Genomic DNA, 17,634 nt, shown 5'->3' on the forward strand with positions numbered 1-17,634 from the left:
CTTTATTGTAATTGTTAAGCGTAACCTGTTTAATTATTATTTGCTGATATTTAATTTGCCCTTTACTGTTATATTCTAATGAATATTGCTTATTTTTATTGGATCAGATTGTTATTAGGTGTGTGATCTTTGCTGTCTATTTTGTTGTTTCTTCAGCTTGTAAACTGCCCTGTGTATAGTAATCTAGAAGGGAGGTATACAAATTAAAAGTGAAATGAAATTCGCCTACTGCACACCTGAAAGGGGCCTCCTTAGCTTCTCCCTACCTCCTCCACTGTTACCAAGCAGCAGTCCCTGCTAAAGGTGGTTTGGTTGGTCATTGTCTCCCATCCTACCTCACCAGCCACTGCCCTTCATCTTCCATTGCCCACCCAAAAATGATGATAGTATCTTACAAGCAGGACGTGGGTGGTGCTGTGGGTTAAACCACAGAGCCTAGGACTTGCCGATCAGAAAGTCGGCGGTTCGAATCTCTGCGACAGGGTGAGCTCCTGTTGCTCGGTCCCTGCTCCTGCCAACCTAGCAGTTCGAAAGCACCTCAAAGTGCAAGTAGATAAATAGGTACCGCTCCAGCGGGAAGGTAAATGGCGTTTCCATGTGCTGCTCTGGTTCGCCAGAAGCGGCTAAGTCATGCTGGCCACATGACCCAGAAGCTGTACGCCAGCTCCCTCGGCCAATAAAGTGAGATGAGCACAACCCCAAAGTCGGTCACAACTGGACTTAATGGTCAGGGGTACCTTTACCTTTACCTTTACCTTTACCTTACAACCACCAACAGGGATAAAACTCTTTGCAAATGAAAACCATTGTCAGATATACCAACAGCAAAAGGCTCTGAAACTGTAGAGTCATCCTGTCCCCCAGGAGACATCACTCAATGGCTCCTAAGGTCTCATCTAAGCAGTATTTGCATGATTTTGGACTGCATTCCTATACCCACTTATTCAGCACTAAGCCCCACTGAACTCAAAGGGACTTATTTTATAGGATCATTTTTAAGAAACCATTTAACAGGAACTGCTCCCTTTATCATTCAGACACCTAGCCAAATACTCCCCAGGGTGTTCTGGGGACATCAAGGCTGCAAAGTGACTGGCGGCTGAAGAGATGCCACACCCCACTCATTAAAGTCATTCACTGTCTAACAACCCTTGCCCTCTGTGAGCTGAGATCAAGTCAGAAAATAACAGGCCAAAAAAAGTTGTAGGGGTGGAGGAAAATACCACTGTGGGTTTTTTTTAAAAAATTATGGTGAAAAAAGGAACACTAGAATTGCTCATAATCACGCCATCTCTTGAAGTCCTCTTTCCCTGAGCCCATACAAGCCTGTTCTTGCCTCCTGCAGAATGTGAGGTCAAAGCAATGAGCCATTCAAAGCTCACCCACCTGAATTATTTGCAGCCTTTCATATATATATATGTATGCCCTGATGTTTGTCTATAACTCTTCCATAGAACACAGACACCTCTTCCTTCTGTTTTCCTTGCTTGTTCGACTTGGTCAGCTTACTGGTGCAAGGAAAAGGCAGGGAATGAGAGTCAGCTTCTGTCTCAAGGGACCAGGACTGCAAAGTTTGATTGATTACAGCACTGAATTAACCAATTACAAAAGTAAAGAGTTGATGGATTTACTTCTGAGTAGAGACGGTTAGGCTTGTGCTATAAGTGTGCACAGGGTTGCAATCAAAGTGTGAGTTTGGGTGGGGGGTTTTTAAGCAGAACACCAATAGTGAAGGCAAACTTGATTTATTACTACCAAAGAAGCAGGCAGGACATTATATCAAACAAGAGAGTGTCACAGAGACAATAGTGTCTTTCTGTTTGTTGTTCACCTGATTCATAAAACTATTATACTTTCATTTATTTATGGACATGTTGAAGAAGAAGAGCAGAGGCAGAGAGGTGCATGCATGGTACCTTGGACAGAAGAAAGTCAAGCGAACTAATGCCAGTGTACTGGAAGAAGCAAAGATCACTAGTGTCGAAACAATGATTCTTCAACATTTCAGTCATCCCACAATGAGTTTGCATAGGACCACAAATCACAGGGCTAATGGCTATCTGTATCCACTCACAAAGCACTACTTTCTGCCCCAGAATCTGCAGCAGGCAGATCTAATACTAATGTAGTCCTCTTCGTTCCACCAAACTGTGTGCATTGTTGTCTTAGCACTTGACCCAGCTGCTTCAGTACCATTTTGTTAAGGTTTCTCCCACCCCCCTTTTTCTTTTCTTTTTGCTTCGCTTGTCCAAAGGTCATTGAACTCAGTTAATGATAATATATAGGCAGGGCTTTTTCTCTCCCTCTTTCCCCTGCATTTGAATTAACCCTTTGGTCTATAACTGAGGGAACATGGGCTGCTTCCAGCGGTACCGGGAGCTCAAATTGGTTTCTGTACACTTAATAGTAGAAAGAAGCATCTACCATTTGCTATGTGTGTTTACATACTGGGAAAAGTCCTATATCCCTCCTGGAGAACTAGTGTGTGAGAATTGCAAGCCTTCTGTTTGCTGTGTGTGTGTGCTAAGAAGTGTACTATTAATTTTAAGAATGCTTCCAAGCCATCATTCACACCAGTAAGGAGAATTTGTAGAATTATTTACCTATATATAAATATAGCATATTTATAGCTGGTGAGTTGTTGGGATTTTCTTAGTTCTCTAATAGGGCTTTAATAGATAAACTGCAGGTGTCTGATACATTAATTATAAGGCTCAGAAATATTCCTTTTCAGATGATTTTCCCTAGTTACTTTGGGGGGGGGTCATAGAATATTGTTGTGTTTGCTTTTCATATTCTTTTTGAAAAATCATGACCATAATATCTGCCAAGTTCGCTTTCAGTGCCCAGATATTGCAAAGATCTTTCAGAAGCTAAAATTTTATTTCTAATCCTTCATGTTGCTGATACTGTGATTAGGTCATCTGTGTGCAGCACATTCTGAACGTCTGAGTCATGTAGAGACAGACTTGGAATATTTCAAGTGAGTGGAAGATTGTTGAGGTATATAGAGTGAATGGTGTCATCAGAGATCTCGGTCAAAACCGTGGTTATGGTCTGAAGTCCACTCTCTTGCTGCAGCTAAGCAAGTTTGGGTCTGGTCAGTGCCTGAACTTGTGACTTCCTAGAAACTCCATGTATCACCAACTTTGGTTCCATGATGGAAGGTAAACCTCACTCCATTACCATATCAAGGCTTTAGAGGCCCATCTGCTGAAGCACAAGGGGGGGATGGAAGGTTAAGACAGCTATTATGCTAGTGTCATGTTATGATGTCATCACAGACGAATACAGCATCATGATAGTTAGGATGGATACATTTACTCATAATTCTCTCCCTGCATTTGAGGCAACAAGTTCACCCCAATCTCACCCATGTCTAAGCAGAAACAATTCTCACTGGTTTTAATTTAAATTACTCTCAAGTAGGATTTCAGCCTTAAGGAGAACCATAAATTTATTTAAAGATATTTTTTTCCAATTACAAGAGTGCAATAAGTGCATTAACGAGCATCTCATACACACTCATTTTAAATGCAACCACCAATTTTCACTTTGGGTTATCAAAGATCAAACACAATCAGTATTTCACAGATTTGTATTATCTTTGCTATTACCTTCAAAGCTTGATTTCTAAAAGGAAGAAGAAAAGTTGAGTCTAGCAGGCTTTTTAAACACCCACTTTTTAGAATCAACTTTTTTTAAAAAAACCACCCAGGAAATTTCCCCAAGAACTCATCTGTGAAATTAGGGTGTCCTTTTACAAGCAATTATTACTGTGTTGATATATCCCTTAATATATGGTATGTTTATTTTTGTACCAATTTAGTCCGAAGCAGGTGTACAATAATAAAAAGGAACCCACAGAAAATAAAACAAAATGCAGTTGATCAAACCAGAACTCTGCCCCATGCTCCTTTGGGAGAACAAGCAGGATATAAATTTAGCAAGAAAGAAATCAATAATTTTAATGCTTCTTTAAAATAACAGGACATGGAGAAACATTGGTAATCACATCTATAATAGCAGAGGGGTGAATACTGCCAGCCTCCTGATTCAGCTTCTAGCCAAGGTTGGTGCATGAAGTGGATAAAGCTTCATTCTCACTTGCCCTCTTGGATTTCTCCCCCTCCCCCAGGCACGCACCCAGTGGCGTAGCGTGGGGGGTGCAGGGGGGGCCGGCCGCACCGGGGGCAACATCTGGGGGTTAGGGTTAGGGGGCGCAAATCCACGGGTTAGGGGGCGCAAATTACTTGCCTTGCCCCGGGTGCTGACAACCCACGCTACGCCACTGCACGCACCCCATGATTTTCATTGAGTAAAGGTTGAGTACCTATTGTAAATTTGCTGTTCAGGGATTATGTCCCTTTATTATAGCACAACAACCCTGTGAGATCCTGCCCCTCGTTGTCAAGGCCATAACACCCGAACTCAAAGTGGCCCTCTCTTCGCGAGCTCTTTGGAGAGGAAAGCCAAGATACAAACTGCTGCCGGAAGAAAGCTGCACCTGTTGAATTGTTGCCTTGCCATACCCCTCAAATATTTTATTTGGGGGGCGGCAAAAGGATCTCATCCTCTAGAAGTTGGGGTGCTTATATGATTTTTTTTTTACTCCGAATGAAGTCTGTGGTCTCCGTCGAGGCAGGCAGGGCAGAACGCGTCACCTTCTGTGTGTGTGTGTGTGTGTGTGTGTGTGTGTGAGAGAGAGAGAGAGAGAGAGAGAGAGAGAGAGAGAGAGAGAGAATGTGTAAGAGAGAAAAACGGACTGTGAGTGTGTGAGAAAGAGAAAGAATGTCTGGGAGAGAGAGAGAGAGAGAGAGAGAGAGAGAGAGAGAGAGAATGTGTGTGTGTAAGAGAGAGAGAGAACGTTTGAGTGTGTCTGTGTGTGAGAGAGGGGGGGGGGTGGAGCAGAGCAGAGCCCAGCTCCCTCCCTGAGCGCGCCTGCCTTTAGGACCCAGCGGCGCCGGCGCGCCCGCCCCTCTCTCGCCCCGCAGCACCTGCCCGGCCGGCGGGCGCTCTCTGGCAAGCTGGCTGGCTCGCTCACTCCGCGAAGCGCTGCTGCCACGATGGTGCAGTTGCTGTTGCTGTTGCAGCCGCGCGCCGGGCGCTGCTCCTTGTGGCTGGGCTTGGGGCTGGCGCTGTGGGCGTCCCTGCCGGCGGCCCGCGTGGCGCTGCCCGAGGTGCTGTTCATGTGCTCTCCGTGCACCGCCGAGCGCCTGGCCGCTTGCGCGCCGTCGCCGCCCGTCTCGTCGGGATCCGAGGGCGACGCGTGCCCGGAGCTGGTGCGGGAGCCCGGCTGCGGCTGCTGCCGGGTGTGCGCCCGCCTCGAGGGGGAGCCGTGCGGGGTCTACACGCCGCGCTGCGCCTCGGGGCTTCGCTGCTACCCGCGTCCCGGCGCCGAGCTGCCCCTGCAGGCGCTAGTGCAGGGCCAGGGCACCTGCGCCCGACGGAGCGACGCCGCCGAGTACGGCGCCGCCAGCGCCGAGCACCGAGCGACCGGTGAGTGGACGGGGCGCCGGTTCCGCGCGGGGGGCTTGGGGGGCAACTAGGGCGTCAAATGAACTCCCGCCCTCTGAGCATGTGCAGTGTGCTCCCCCTCTCTCCAATTCATTGTAGAGATCTATTTTATTGCTGCTATCTCCCACCTTTCCCCCCGTAGAGCTCAGGGCGGCGCGCACGGCTCTCCCCCTCCCCATTTAGTCCCCCCAATAACCCTGTGGGGTAGGTTAGGCAGAAGGGCGGAAACTGGCCCCAGATCACTCTTCATTTGAGCTGGGTGGGGAGTCAAGCCGTATCCCTACCTGACACTCTAACCACTAGGCTTCAAAAGACGTCGGGCTTACTTCGAACAAGGGGTGTCCGAGGTATTGTTATGAATCGACCTAATAACGATGTATTTAAGTGAGTGCTTTTGTCATCTCTGAGGATCCCGTGTGGGAAATTGGCTGCCGAGGGTAAACTAGCTGTTGGGGCAGCAAACAGAAGAATAATCTGGTATAAAAGGATATCAGGAGTCAAGAGTTGAACTAGTGAGCAGAGGCATTATTGTGCAGGGATGGGAAGGAAGGAAGGCATGGGTAGCAATGGGTGAACACAAACATTAGGGAATTTGATGTGGGGTGAGTGGGAGAGGAAGGCCTCATGCATAAGGATCTTGAGGTGGGCCACAGGTAGTTTGGGTAAATTTGACAGGTGTGGGGCTGGATCTGAGGAATAGACTTCCTATTGCATGCAAAATTAAAAGAGCCAATGTGCGGTATGTATTATGCAAAAATGAAGATACGGCAATAGAGTTCTGAACTATTAGTAATTTCATATTGATGTAACATTTTAATATGTGACTGTGTTTTTGTAACTGTTTAAGATGTACATTGTTGCTTCGGTGTTTCATACACCACTTGGAAACATTTTTAACACATATAAACTAAATAATCCACTCTGCCCTATCAAGACTGTAAGTGAGATGCCTTCTATTTAACTACAGTACTTTCCTGTGTGAAAAGTTGCATGCAATAAGCAAGTGTGCTCACAAAAGGCTTCGTCAAACTTTCCAGCAAAGCACGCTGGCTTTTTAAAGGCAGGATAGTGGGGAGAGAGCAGCAGCAGCAACATTCAAAAATATGGTCCATCACAATTCTGCCTGTTGGTTCTGTGGCACAAAGATTCTCAAGAGCTACTTTACAGTCTTAAATTGCAGCCCTGGACGCTGTGAGTGCACAGATATTACTTGGCTGTGTCTTGCAGAGTAATATGTGAAGTGTGAATGAAAATTATATATCTTTTTCCATGCAGTGGACATGTGTTTAAGAGCTGTCCTCCTGTGGCACCCTGACTCATGTCCTTGGGAATGTTTAAGAACATGATTTGCCATTTGTGATGTACCTGTGGCAGACATATGAAGCAGCCGGAGGCAACACTGCCTGAGTTTAACTTTCGTTGGTCATCTACTATTAACTTCCCTTGTCTAAGCAGCTAAAGCTATAGACCAGGAAAGGGAAACCACTCCACCAACTACAGTCAGCATGACCAATGGTTAGAGAAGATGGGAGTTCCTCAACTGGAGGGACAAAGGCTCCCCCTTTCTTCTATAGAATGAAATCCAATGTTTAGCCATTCTCAGAGTAGACCCACTGAAATCAGTGGAATAACTTAAGTCCACGGGTTTCAATGGGTCTACTTCTGAGTATGACTGAGTTGGATATCACCCATTATGTCCTGGGGGGCCCTGCAATAATAATAATAATAATAATAATAATAATAATAATAATAATAATAATAATAATAATAATTTATTACTTACACCCCGCCCATCTGGCTGAGTTTCCCCAGCCACTCTGGGCGGCTCCCAATCAGTGTTAAAAACAGTACAGCGTTACATATTAAAAACCTCCCTGAACAGGGCTGCCTTAAGATGTCTTCTGAATGTCAGGTAATTATTTATCTCTTTGACATCTGATTGACAATTGATTGCTTATCAATTGATTGCTTATCAGTTGATTGTGGTAGCTCCTACCCCTTGGCATAAGCAGCTTGTTGTAATGACATTTTAACTCACACTGACCAAGGTAGAGAATGAAGAGTTGCATGTGTGGGTCTGTATCTCTCATATTATGGTTTGAGGTGGGAAGAAACTCTCTTAAAAACCAGTGTGTAAAATATAGGTATAAACACACAGCTTCTGTCTGACATAGGCCATCTTCACCTACAATAAGTACTTTGTCGTAATCTGTTTCCATAATGAGTTGTTGACTGTATAATTATCTCAGACGTTTCTGAATATATGTGTGTGGACTCACTTAACTTTTCGCACACATACAGCACACTCACAAGCCTTCCTGTTGGAAAAGTAAACTTTAAATTCAGCAGGACTCACTGAGGGTAAATTATCATAGCTGAGTGCTAGGGGATCTGACTTGTGTTTAGAAGTTCTCAGGTTGAATCCCTGGTGTCTCAAAGTAGAGCTGCCAGAAACCCAGGAGAGCCTCTGCAAGCCAGAGTAGACAGTATTGAACTAGATGGATGAACCAATGGTCTTACTCGGGAACACAGCAAGCTCCCTTATGCTATGTACTTAGGATTGCAGCATGAAACAAAATGAAACTTTTCTACCTGGGCCCTGCAATTTTGGATTAGACTACTTTTCAGCTATAATAATAATGGTTCACCTTAACACTTGTTTCATTGGTGTTGCTCGAATCAGCTTCTTAAATCCTTTTGTAGCAGTTTCCCTGATAACACTTTCAAAAAGCACACTGACAGCTTTCTCCATGCACCTCAATATTGTCCTGAGAGATGGTAGATGGAAATGCAGAACATAATAGTGTAATGATAAAAGTGAGGAACTCTGATATTTAAAACCGGAGAGGTCTAGGAAAGCAGCAAAACAAGCTCAAACCATTGAACCACAGAAAGCAGGACTCCCATCAGATAGGCTAAGATTGTAGTGAGTTTTTGGAAATGGTTTTAATCTTCATTTAATTAAGTTAACTTTTCAACCGGGAAAAAAAACTTCACATAATGTTGTTTGTTCAGTATTGCTTTCCAATACAATAAAAAATGAGTGTGTGATGGGAGGTTTTCCATGATAAACAGAGATGGCTAACTGGGGCAATTGGTCTTTGCTGAATTCAAGTGTGGAGAGAGGGGGGGGATAGCTTAAGATCATTCTCAGGAGCGCATGTGAAATTATTCTGAAACATACTCTGGCATGTTCTCATCTGTCAAAGAGCTGATTAAAAAAAATTTATTTCTGTTTTACGTGCAAATCCCATGGACTGCATTTATTTGCACAGAGCAGGTTGGGGTAGAAAAACCCTTCTCTTGACTGGGGATTGGAATGCAAAACTTGTATGCAATTCCTAAATTAAAGGGTTGGCAACTTTTATTTTGTTCCTGATGAGAGTCAGGAAGGTTGCCCAAGTGAAACAAGGAATAAGACTGAGAATTCTCCTGCTGTGGGCTTCGGTATTGTTTAATCTTCCACTGAGGTCTGGGCTGCCAATCCAGAAAAGGCTGTAGGCAGAAAGAAATACAAATAATCCACAGCAAGAAACGGATGCTGTTGCTGATTGCAAAAAAAGGCTGTGGGTATTCTGGGGAATGTTGGAATGAAAATATCAAGTCTGTGCAAATCAAACTGACAGGCCAAATAGAGCTGTACCCTTTTGGGGTCCAGTTTTATAAAGTCTTAAACCTTCACTTCTCCCCATGAAGTTACTCAGTGCCAATTAGATTGACTGAGGTAGTGTCTCGATGCTATTTTGAGTGGATTTCCTTCCTCACTTCTGCTAACAAGCAACTGCATTCCATCCATTGCAGGCATGGGTAGATGCAACCAAGAGTCGCTGCCAACTGTTTTCAGTACAGTGGTACCTCGGGTTACAGACGCTTCAGGTTACAGACGCCGCTAACCCAGAAATAGTACCTCGGGTTAATAACTTTGCTTCAGGATGAGAACAGAAATCACCCTGCGGCGGCAGTGGGAGGCCCCATTAGCTAAAGTGGTACCTCAAGTTAAGAACAGTTTCAGGTTAAGAATGGACCTCCAGAACGAATTAAGTTCTTAACCCGAGTTACCACTGTATAGCCTTCCAAATTCTATGTGTAATGAGTCCATGGGTTCATTCTAAGCTCCTGAATGATAAATATCCATTTGGCAATTGACCCCAGACCTCAAAGGACTGTCTGTAACTCTCATCCTTACTGACATAAACACAACTTGCTGAATGAGGACCCGGCAATATTTTATTTGAAGTTTCAGAGGCTTAAGGCTGCTGACTGATTATTATGTTAACTCATCAATGTAGGAGAATACTCATTTCTGAAAATAGACTAAAATATGTTGTGATAACCAGGATACATGCACCTGGTTCCTGGAGAGAGCAACCAGGAACCAGGAGGAACCAGGAACTGAGGAGGCTGTGTAGCCTGGGAAGAGCTGCAAGGGCTAGACCTTTACTGGGCAGAGGGGGCCACATTTGTCACTCATATCTTGGATAAGCATGTGATTATCCTCAATTAAGCCTTGAGGATTCATTTGTGCAGTTGGGGGTTAGATCATTTTCATTAGAAGAAGAAGAAGAAGATTTTGGATTTGATATCCTGCTTTATCACTACCCAAAGGAGTCTCAAAGTGGCTAACATTCTCCTTTCCCTTCCTCCCCCACAACAAACACTCTGTGAGTTGAGTGGGACTGAGAGAGAGACTTCAGAGAAGTGTGACTAGCCCAAGGTTACCCATCAGCTGCATGTGGAGGAGCGGAGACGTGAACCTGGTTCCCCAGATTATGAGACTACCACTCTTAACCACTACACCACACTGGCTACCTTTATGCAATGACCATTTTTGGTATCTTCAAACAATAATGATAAGTTTGGCTACAATAGTCTCTATAGCAATAGCAAAGGTGAATGCTACCTGGGAGTTAGTTAATTTTTCTCTCAGTGGACATTTTTTTTAAAAAAAACCTGCCTGCAAGGGGGAGGGAATAAAAAGTGCCCCCCACTTCTTCCTTGGCCAGAGCAGGTCAACAGAGCTTTGGAAGTCATAGAATCATAGAGTTGGAATAGACCGCAAGGGCCATCGAGCCCAACCCCCTGCCAAGTGATTTATAATTTAAAAGTGATTTATGTTTCGCCGCTTAAATCTCCATCTCACTTAGGATTGCTCTGCAAGGCAACTGGGTGAGAACTAAAGTTAATGCAGTTTACACAAGCCAGTTCCCACAAAAGATCATCAGCGAACATAACATTGAAAATGAGGAATGTGCACATCAGCAGGGGAGCACTTCAGGGATCCTGAACTCTTCAGTTATTAGCCGTTGATATTGGATGCTACAGAACTGGGCTCCATAAACCTATTTGACAGAATTTCTCAAGGTTTGAATAAAAGGATTGTATGTGGCAATTTTATTGTAACCCCCCCAATCCCCAACCCCACACTTCCTTCCATTTGTTGCGGAAGTATTCTTGTTAGGTCCCCCCCCCCTTTCCTGTTCTCTCACCTTGTTAACTTGATTGATCATCCTCTGTTCCTCCCTCGAGCACCTTCTTAGTGTGCTTTTACACATCTGATGTAATAAACTGTTGCTGCAGATGTTCCAGAGGCAATAAATCAGCTAGTCCCCAAGAGATCATAGGACCATCACCTCCTAATGCACAGTATTTCTGTGGAGTGGATTAGGTGATACAGCTTTTCGTTTGTATGGTGTTTTTGAGTTGCCGTTCTGCTTCTGCTTTCAGTGTTTCCCAAGTTATGGAGCACCGCTAACCGGTCAAGATCCTGGCAGTATTTTATTGCTATTGGAGCTGTCACCGAAATTGCTGCTATCACAGCCTGTTTTGCACTTTTCCAGGAGTAGCACTGGTGCAACAGAATTTTGGAGTGGTGGGAAGACCTAGAACCATTTCTGATAATTCCACAGAGACTATCCTTAGAAAGACAATTCAGATGCTCCTTGATTTTGCAAAGGCAGAAAGAATTACAATGCTGGTTATTTAAAACTACTAGCGCAGCTAATAAATATCAAGCAAACAACTAACTGAAATAAATAGAGGCTTTTGATTCATGTGGTGGTCTTTCTGTGTGGGTGCTATATAACTGTGGACTTCGGGAAAATATTTTGCAAGACTTTAAACTTTTTTCTTGCCTTTTAGCAAATGTTCTGCTCTCTCCTTGTTTCAAACATGCCTTTCTTCCTTTTCTTCTAGATTGGAGGTGGGTGTTAACTGAAACTGATATTGCCAAAGGAGGCTGTTGGAGCTTCAGGACTGTGGAAAACCTTAAGCAGTTTGATGGGGCTTGAGTACAGACTAACTATTTGGGATGTGTTTGTGAGGAGTGTGAGATACAGAATGCATTTAAAATAAAATAAAATAAAATTCTGTAATAATAAAACCTGCCAATCTGTGCTAGCACAGAGTTTGGAACAGCTATATCAGTTTTCCTTGCCAGACCTATAACATGACTTAAGTCAGGGATGGGGAATCTGTCGTTGGACTTCTATAATTCCCGCTCATAGACCATTCAGGCTGGGGTTGATAGGAGTCTGAAGGCCAGCAATATTGTGAGGACCGCAGGTTAGCCACCCCTGCTGTAAGTGATGGTCCAAAGTTACCCAGTGTTTCCATGACTATGCTGGAATTTTTATCCAGGTGTGTTAACGCCATAATTCCATTTAGTCCAGTACTCTTATCTCCAGCAGTTGCTGAGCTTGGGAAGCTTACAAGTACAGGGCAATATTGCATAGTATGTGGATTTAAGTAATACAAAGTAAATAAGAGGAAATAGAAATGCAAAGAAGATAGGAAATGTAATTAGAAAGCCATCTAGGGGGAAGGGAGGAAGGAGTGAACTCGAAAGAGTCAGAATATATGTGAGGATAAGAAATGTCGATGTTCTTTTTATTGAAATGGAAAACTAATAAATATTAAGGGGGGGATACAAGTACAGGGCAATAAAAAACAGCCACTTCCTGATAGTTTGTCTCCAGCATCTGGTCACTAGAGATATAGCTGATTATGGATATTGCATTTATCTGTCATAGCTATTGCACCTATCTCATCCTTCCATGAGTTTGTTTAATCCCAAGCAATATTATAGCACAAGATGCTTAGGATCTATGACATCTTATTGATCAGTTATTGCTGTCCTAAGCAATGGGTTCTGCGCTTTTGAAATGATCTGATTTGAGCAATTTGAGACCTTAAAAAAATTATTAAAGATTTTCTTGGTTTATAAAAGTACATGCATTGTCTCTTTTTTCAGGTTGTATTTTCTACAGATCAGTTATATTTCTTTTGAGACATTATTGTTATACACAGTATAAGGTTGGGGAAGGAGAGGGGGGGGTGATGGTCAAACTTATATTCTTTTACTTAGTGTATGTGTAGAGTTTAGCTCTCCCGTGGTATGAAGAGGAGTTAAGAAGACTTGTGACCTTGCCTGGAATTTAGCCTTTGGCCTGATGCAACATTAGTTCAGTACAGACGGTTTTACAAGTTCTGCTAATGGAGATTTCAGTAATTGCAGTGCCCTGATCCATGGGGTTCATGTTACACGAGCATGTTTGGGCTAGGAGGAGGCACAGGATCATCCTTCTCTTTGAAACGAGAAAGACTTTTCAGGCATGAGAGAAAATCTGAAAAGCAAAGTGCCTTTTTTAAAAATAGAATTTGAAATTGATGCCGAAATGTGACACTAGAAAAACATAGATAGAATAGATGTTGCTGCATTTTATAATGCCCTGCTCAGATTTAACACACGTGGTGGCACTTCGCAGAGACCAGTACTTTGATACCTAGCAGTACAGTTGCAAAAGGTTTGGATGTTTTTCCTGGACCTAAACATGGAATACAGAGAGAGAAGTTTTGTGCCTGTTGTGGGGTTCTTCATCCTGTCTTGACAATACTTATTTACCTTTAACCTTTCTACAGTGGTGCCTCAAAAATAATTCGTTCTGCGAGTCTTTTCGTCTTGCGATGTTTTTCGTCTTGCGAAGCACGGTCCGACGCAACTGCGCCTCTTCAAGCGGCTTTAAGAAAAAAGCGCAAGACGTTTTCGTCTTGCGAAGCAAGCCCATAGGGAAATTCATCTAGCGAAGCAACGCAAAACCGAAAAACCCTTTCGTTTAGCAAGTTTTTCGTCTTGCGAGGCATTCATCTTGCGGGGCACTACTGTATTCTTGTTATGCATCTTTGTTTTCCCTATCTAGTGCAGTTTTATAATCCACAAGAAACATGATTCTTTGTTCCCAGAAGCTTTCGCTTGAACCGGATCAATGCTGATGTGTGTGCCTGTTTGGTTTTGGAGGTTTCCATTCATACAAAATCTCTACATTGCAGAAATTTTGTGATTTTTTAAATAAACATTTTCTTAGAATCTAACAATATGTCTGAACCACCCATTCTAGCTAGAGACAGGTTTTCATTATTAATGACCTTGCCTTTATATGAATGACTCATTCAGTTGGCTATTGAACAACAATTATATATGTCACAGCTAAAAATTGGCCGCTGTTTCTTTAATGCTAAAAGAACTAGGCTGGTAGTGTTGATGTGTGTACTGTTGGTCGGTCATTTTGCAGATAAAGACTTTTAAGAATAAAAGTAGAAAATACTCTGCAAGGATACTCTCTTTTATGCCGACAAGGGTCCGAGAACCAGGCTGAGGAGACAAAGGAAGTCAGGACCCTTGTTTTTTTCAAACACTGATAGGTTATGGGCCCAGAGTTTCTGAGCATATGCAGAGTACAAAACAACTGACAGCATCTCAGTAGGGAGCTGGTGAGTCCTGGTGGTGTATGGAGCCAGTGGCTGTGCGTTGGAGCAGTTGGTGGCAAGCTGTAACTGTCTGCAATGACGCTGGAGCGGCTAGGATCTGAGGATCAGGAAAACTCTCAGCGTCAGCTACTGGAACAGTTTGAACTGCTAGAGGACCACAGTAAGTGACTCACAGAGCAGCTACACCGATTGCAGAGTCAGGCAGGACCTGAGGGTCGACAGCAGTGGCAGCTAGAAGCTGGTGAGTGGTGAGTGCCAGCCAGGAAAGTCCAGTCGGACTCTAAAGAGAGAGTCAGGAGAGATTGCTGGAAGCCCCACTGAAGGGGCTCAGCAAGCACCAGCAGAGATGGCAGATTTCCAGTCTTTCCAAGTTGTAAATATTGGGGGAAGCAGTTTTTTTAAACTTCTCTCAGAAAGCAACTGGCTGAATTGGTCAATAAGAATGCAGCAGTTGCTAAGGAGAGATGGACTATGGGACTGTGTTGAGACTGAGGTTTTCATAACAGACTCTGCTGAGAAAAGAGGGCTGGAAAAGGGCTCGTGCCCAAATTATGCTGTGTTTGAGCAACTGTCAGTTATTGCATGTAGCAAATACCAGCACAGTGTTTGAGTACTGGAATTTATTAAGGGCAATGCATGTCAGAGAAACTGCTGGAACCATAATTTCTCTGACCAGAAGGCTGTTCAGGACTATTATGAAAGAAGGTGAGAGTTTGGCAACTCATCTTCAAACACTGAAATCTCTGTTTCTTCAACTACAGCAGAGAGGTAAGCATTATGATGAGACTGACCAAACATACATTATCCTTTCAAGTTTGCCTGAAAGCTGGTTGCCCATGTGGTTGGAAGATTGACCAAAGAAGCAGAAAGAAGGTCAGATAGACAGGCTGAACTTCAAGAGTGGAGGAGTTACAGCCGAGGGGGCCAGCAGCAGAACCTGCCAATGGAGCAACACCAAGATTTGGACATGACCATGGCAGTGAGGAGATACTATAGATGCAACCAACCCGGGCATCTCCAGTGTCAGTGTAGGGCAAGACTTCCAAGAGACGACGTGGAGCAGAGACAGCAATCAACACAGAAATGTAAGCAGAAGGGATTTTCTTCAAGGAAGAAGAACACAGGTTCTGCTCAGCTTGTGTCTGCATTTTCTCGAGAGGAGAGGAAGATACCTTGAGGAACATGGTTGTTGGACTCTGGCAGCAGCAGGATTATCTGCAACAATCGGGAGGATTTTAAGACCCTGGAGAAGCCAGTCGAAGGAAAAGACAAAACTATCTTGCTGATGGTCCTAGAAGCAAGACTGATGGCCAGGGAACATGTTTCCTGCAGTGCTTGAGCACTACTCTACCAGAGACTCTGTTTGTCAGCAGTTTGGACTATTGTTTCCTGTCTGTAAGCTGTTTGATTAATGCAGGGTATAGTGTTAAGTTCACGCAGGATGGTTGTCTGATAAAGAATGGAACACAGATATGTGGCCATGCAAAGATGGAAAATGGGTTATATGTAATGCAGAACAAGCCTGTTAAACAGCCCAGGTGATTCAGGAGAATTTGCCAGTTCATAAGGAGTGTGTACATGAACTACATAGAAAACTGGGTCATGCAAATTTTCATGTGCTTTCAGAGATGTCAAAGGTATGCAAGAACCTAAAAGTAAATAGCTGTAACTGTTTCCTAGATTGCAACGTATGTAAAATGGCCAAATCTAAGAGGAAGCCTGTGGCTTCTAAAAGTGACAGAGTATCTAAAGAGGTTTTAGAACTTGTCCATTGTGACGTGATAGGCCCTTTTCCACAGAAGACTGAAGGGGGCACCAGATATGCTCTTCTGGTAATAGTTGATAAATCATGTTTTAGTTGGTTGCTTTTGTTAAAGCAGAAATTTTGTTAAAGCAGAGTGTTCCCCCACATTCAGAGAATGGGTTGCCCAAGCCGAAAAGCTCTTCAATCGCCCTCTTGTACAGTTGCAAACAGATGGGGTGGGGAATTTTTGAACAAACAGTTTGGGGCATGGTTGCGACGTAAGGGTGGTCAGTGTTAGTGTTGTGGTGTGGGTTGGTTGCTTGGTTAGAGAAAGTTGGTAGTGTTGATGTGTGTACAGTTGGTCGGTCGTTTTGCAGACAAAGACTTTGAAGAATAAAAGCAGAAAATACTCTGCAAGGACACTCTCCTCGTGTACTCTTTTATACCGACAAGGGTCCGAGGACCAGGCTGAGGAGACAAAGGAAGTCAGGACCTTTCCTTTTTTTCTAACATCTTGCACATATGTAAAGGTGTTACAAAAATGTGATCCATTGATATTTCAGATAAAAGAGAGATTCCTGTAGCATTTACCCAATGACATGACATACTCACCCAGTTCTAATTATATCCTTGAGTTTGCAGCAGTCTCTCACAATTGCATACAAGTTTGTTCCTCTGCTGATGCATTTCTAAACTCATTGGCAGTTCAGTTAAGCTTCCTTTATAGAATTGTTCCTATAAGCAGAAACATTTTAATATTGGGAAAGTTGAGGCAAATGTCTCTCTCTTTTTCTCTCTCTGGAAAAAATCTTACATTGAACTGAGCTCTGGCATTGAAAGAGAGTTCCAGTCATCTGTCCTGTGACTGAATCTTAGTGGTCCTTTTTAAAGAATTCAAACAATATGCAGTGGTACCTCAGTTTAAAAACAGTCCAGTTTAAGAACACTTTGGTTTACAAACTCCGCAAAACTGGAAATAGTGTCTTGGTTTGAGAACTTGAATCCAAACGGTAGAAGAGCACCGGCAGTGTGAGGCCTCATTAGGGAAAGTGCACCTCAGTTTAAGAACGGTCTTGGTTTAAGAATGGACTTCCGGAACGGATTAAGTTCATAAACCGAGGTACCACTGTACCTGCATATATAACTTGTGATGATAGCTCTGCACACACCTTTTGCCTTAAGACTCACAAATTATGACATAAAGACTGTTCTCCATCTTACACTGTTGCTGCTTGATAAAAATAACTGGTTCTACCAACACCATAGAGCAAGATTTGAATATACTGATTCCCAGGTAATGTGAGCTTGTAGAGCTAGCTAGCTAGCTAGCTCGATAGATAGATAGATGATAGACAAGCAGATAGTTGTGCTTAATTTCTGTCACAGGAAGCCCACGTGTGTGTGTGTGTGTGTGTGTGTGTGTGGCCAGCATGACCATATTATCCCAGCCACATCCACCTGCCTTGCACCCGTTGACTGATGCAGACTAAGTAATGTTGTGGTTGTTATGGAATAATCAGTGCCAAATGCCATCCCCACTTTCTGTAGGAATCTTCCTTTGCATGTGCTGCTTGATTCAAGTTGCTCCTGCAAAGGAAGAAAGTGCACTC

At 43.5% G+C, this 17,634-nt stretch overlaps 1 protein-coding gene across 2 annotated transcripts in view; it reads left to right on the forward strand.

The window, feature by feature from the left end:
- The first annotated feature begins 4,731 nt into the window (after nt 1-4,731).
- Nucleotides 4,732-17,634, forward strand: part of IGFBP2 (insulin like growth factor binding protein 2) — a 61,893-nt gene continuing 48,990 nt past the window's right edge. The window contains exon 1 of one of the 2 annotated variants that reach the window (XM_083491113.1): nt 4,732-5,499. In XM_083491113.1, coding sequence (XP_083347239.1) covers nt 5,067-5,499 — 433 coding nt within the window. In that variant the 5' untranslated portion in view covers nt 4,732-5,066. The remainder of the gene's footprint in view (nt 5,500-17,634) is intronic. The other variant, XM_083491112.1, reaches the window with a different exon arrangement.

The sequence above is a fragment of the Podarcis liolepis genome (genome assembly GCF_965112155.1).
Source record: "Podarcis liolepis genome assembly, chromosome: 1".
In the NCBI taxonomy this organism is placed as follows: domain Eukaryota; kingdom Metazoa; phylum Chordata; class Lepidosauria; order Squamata; family Lacertidae; genus Podarcis; species Podarcis liolepis.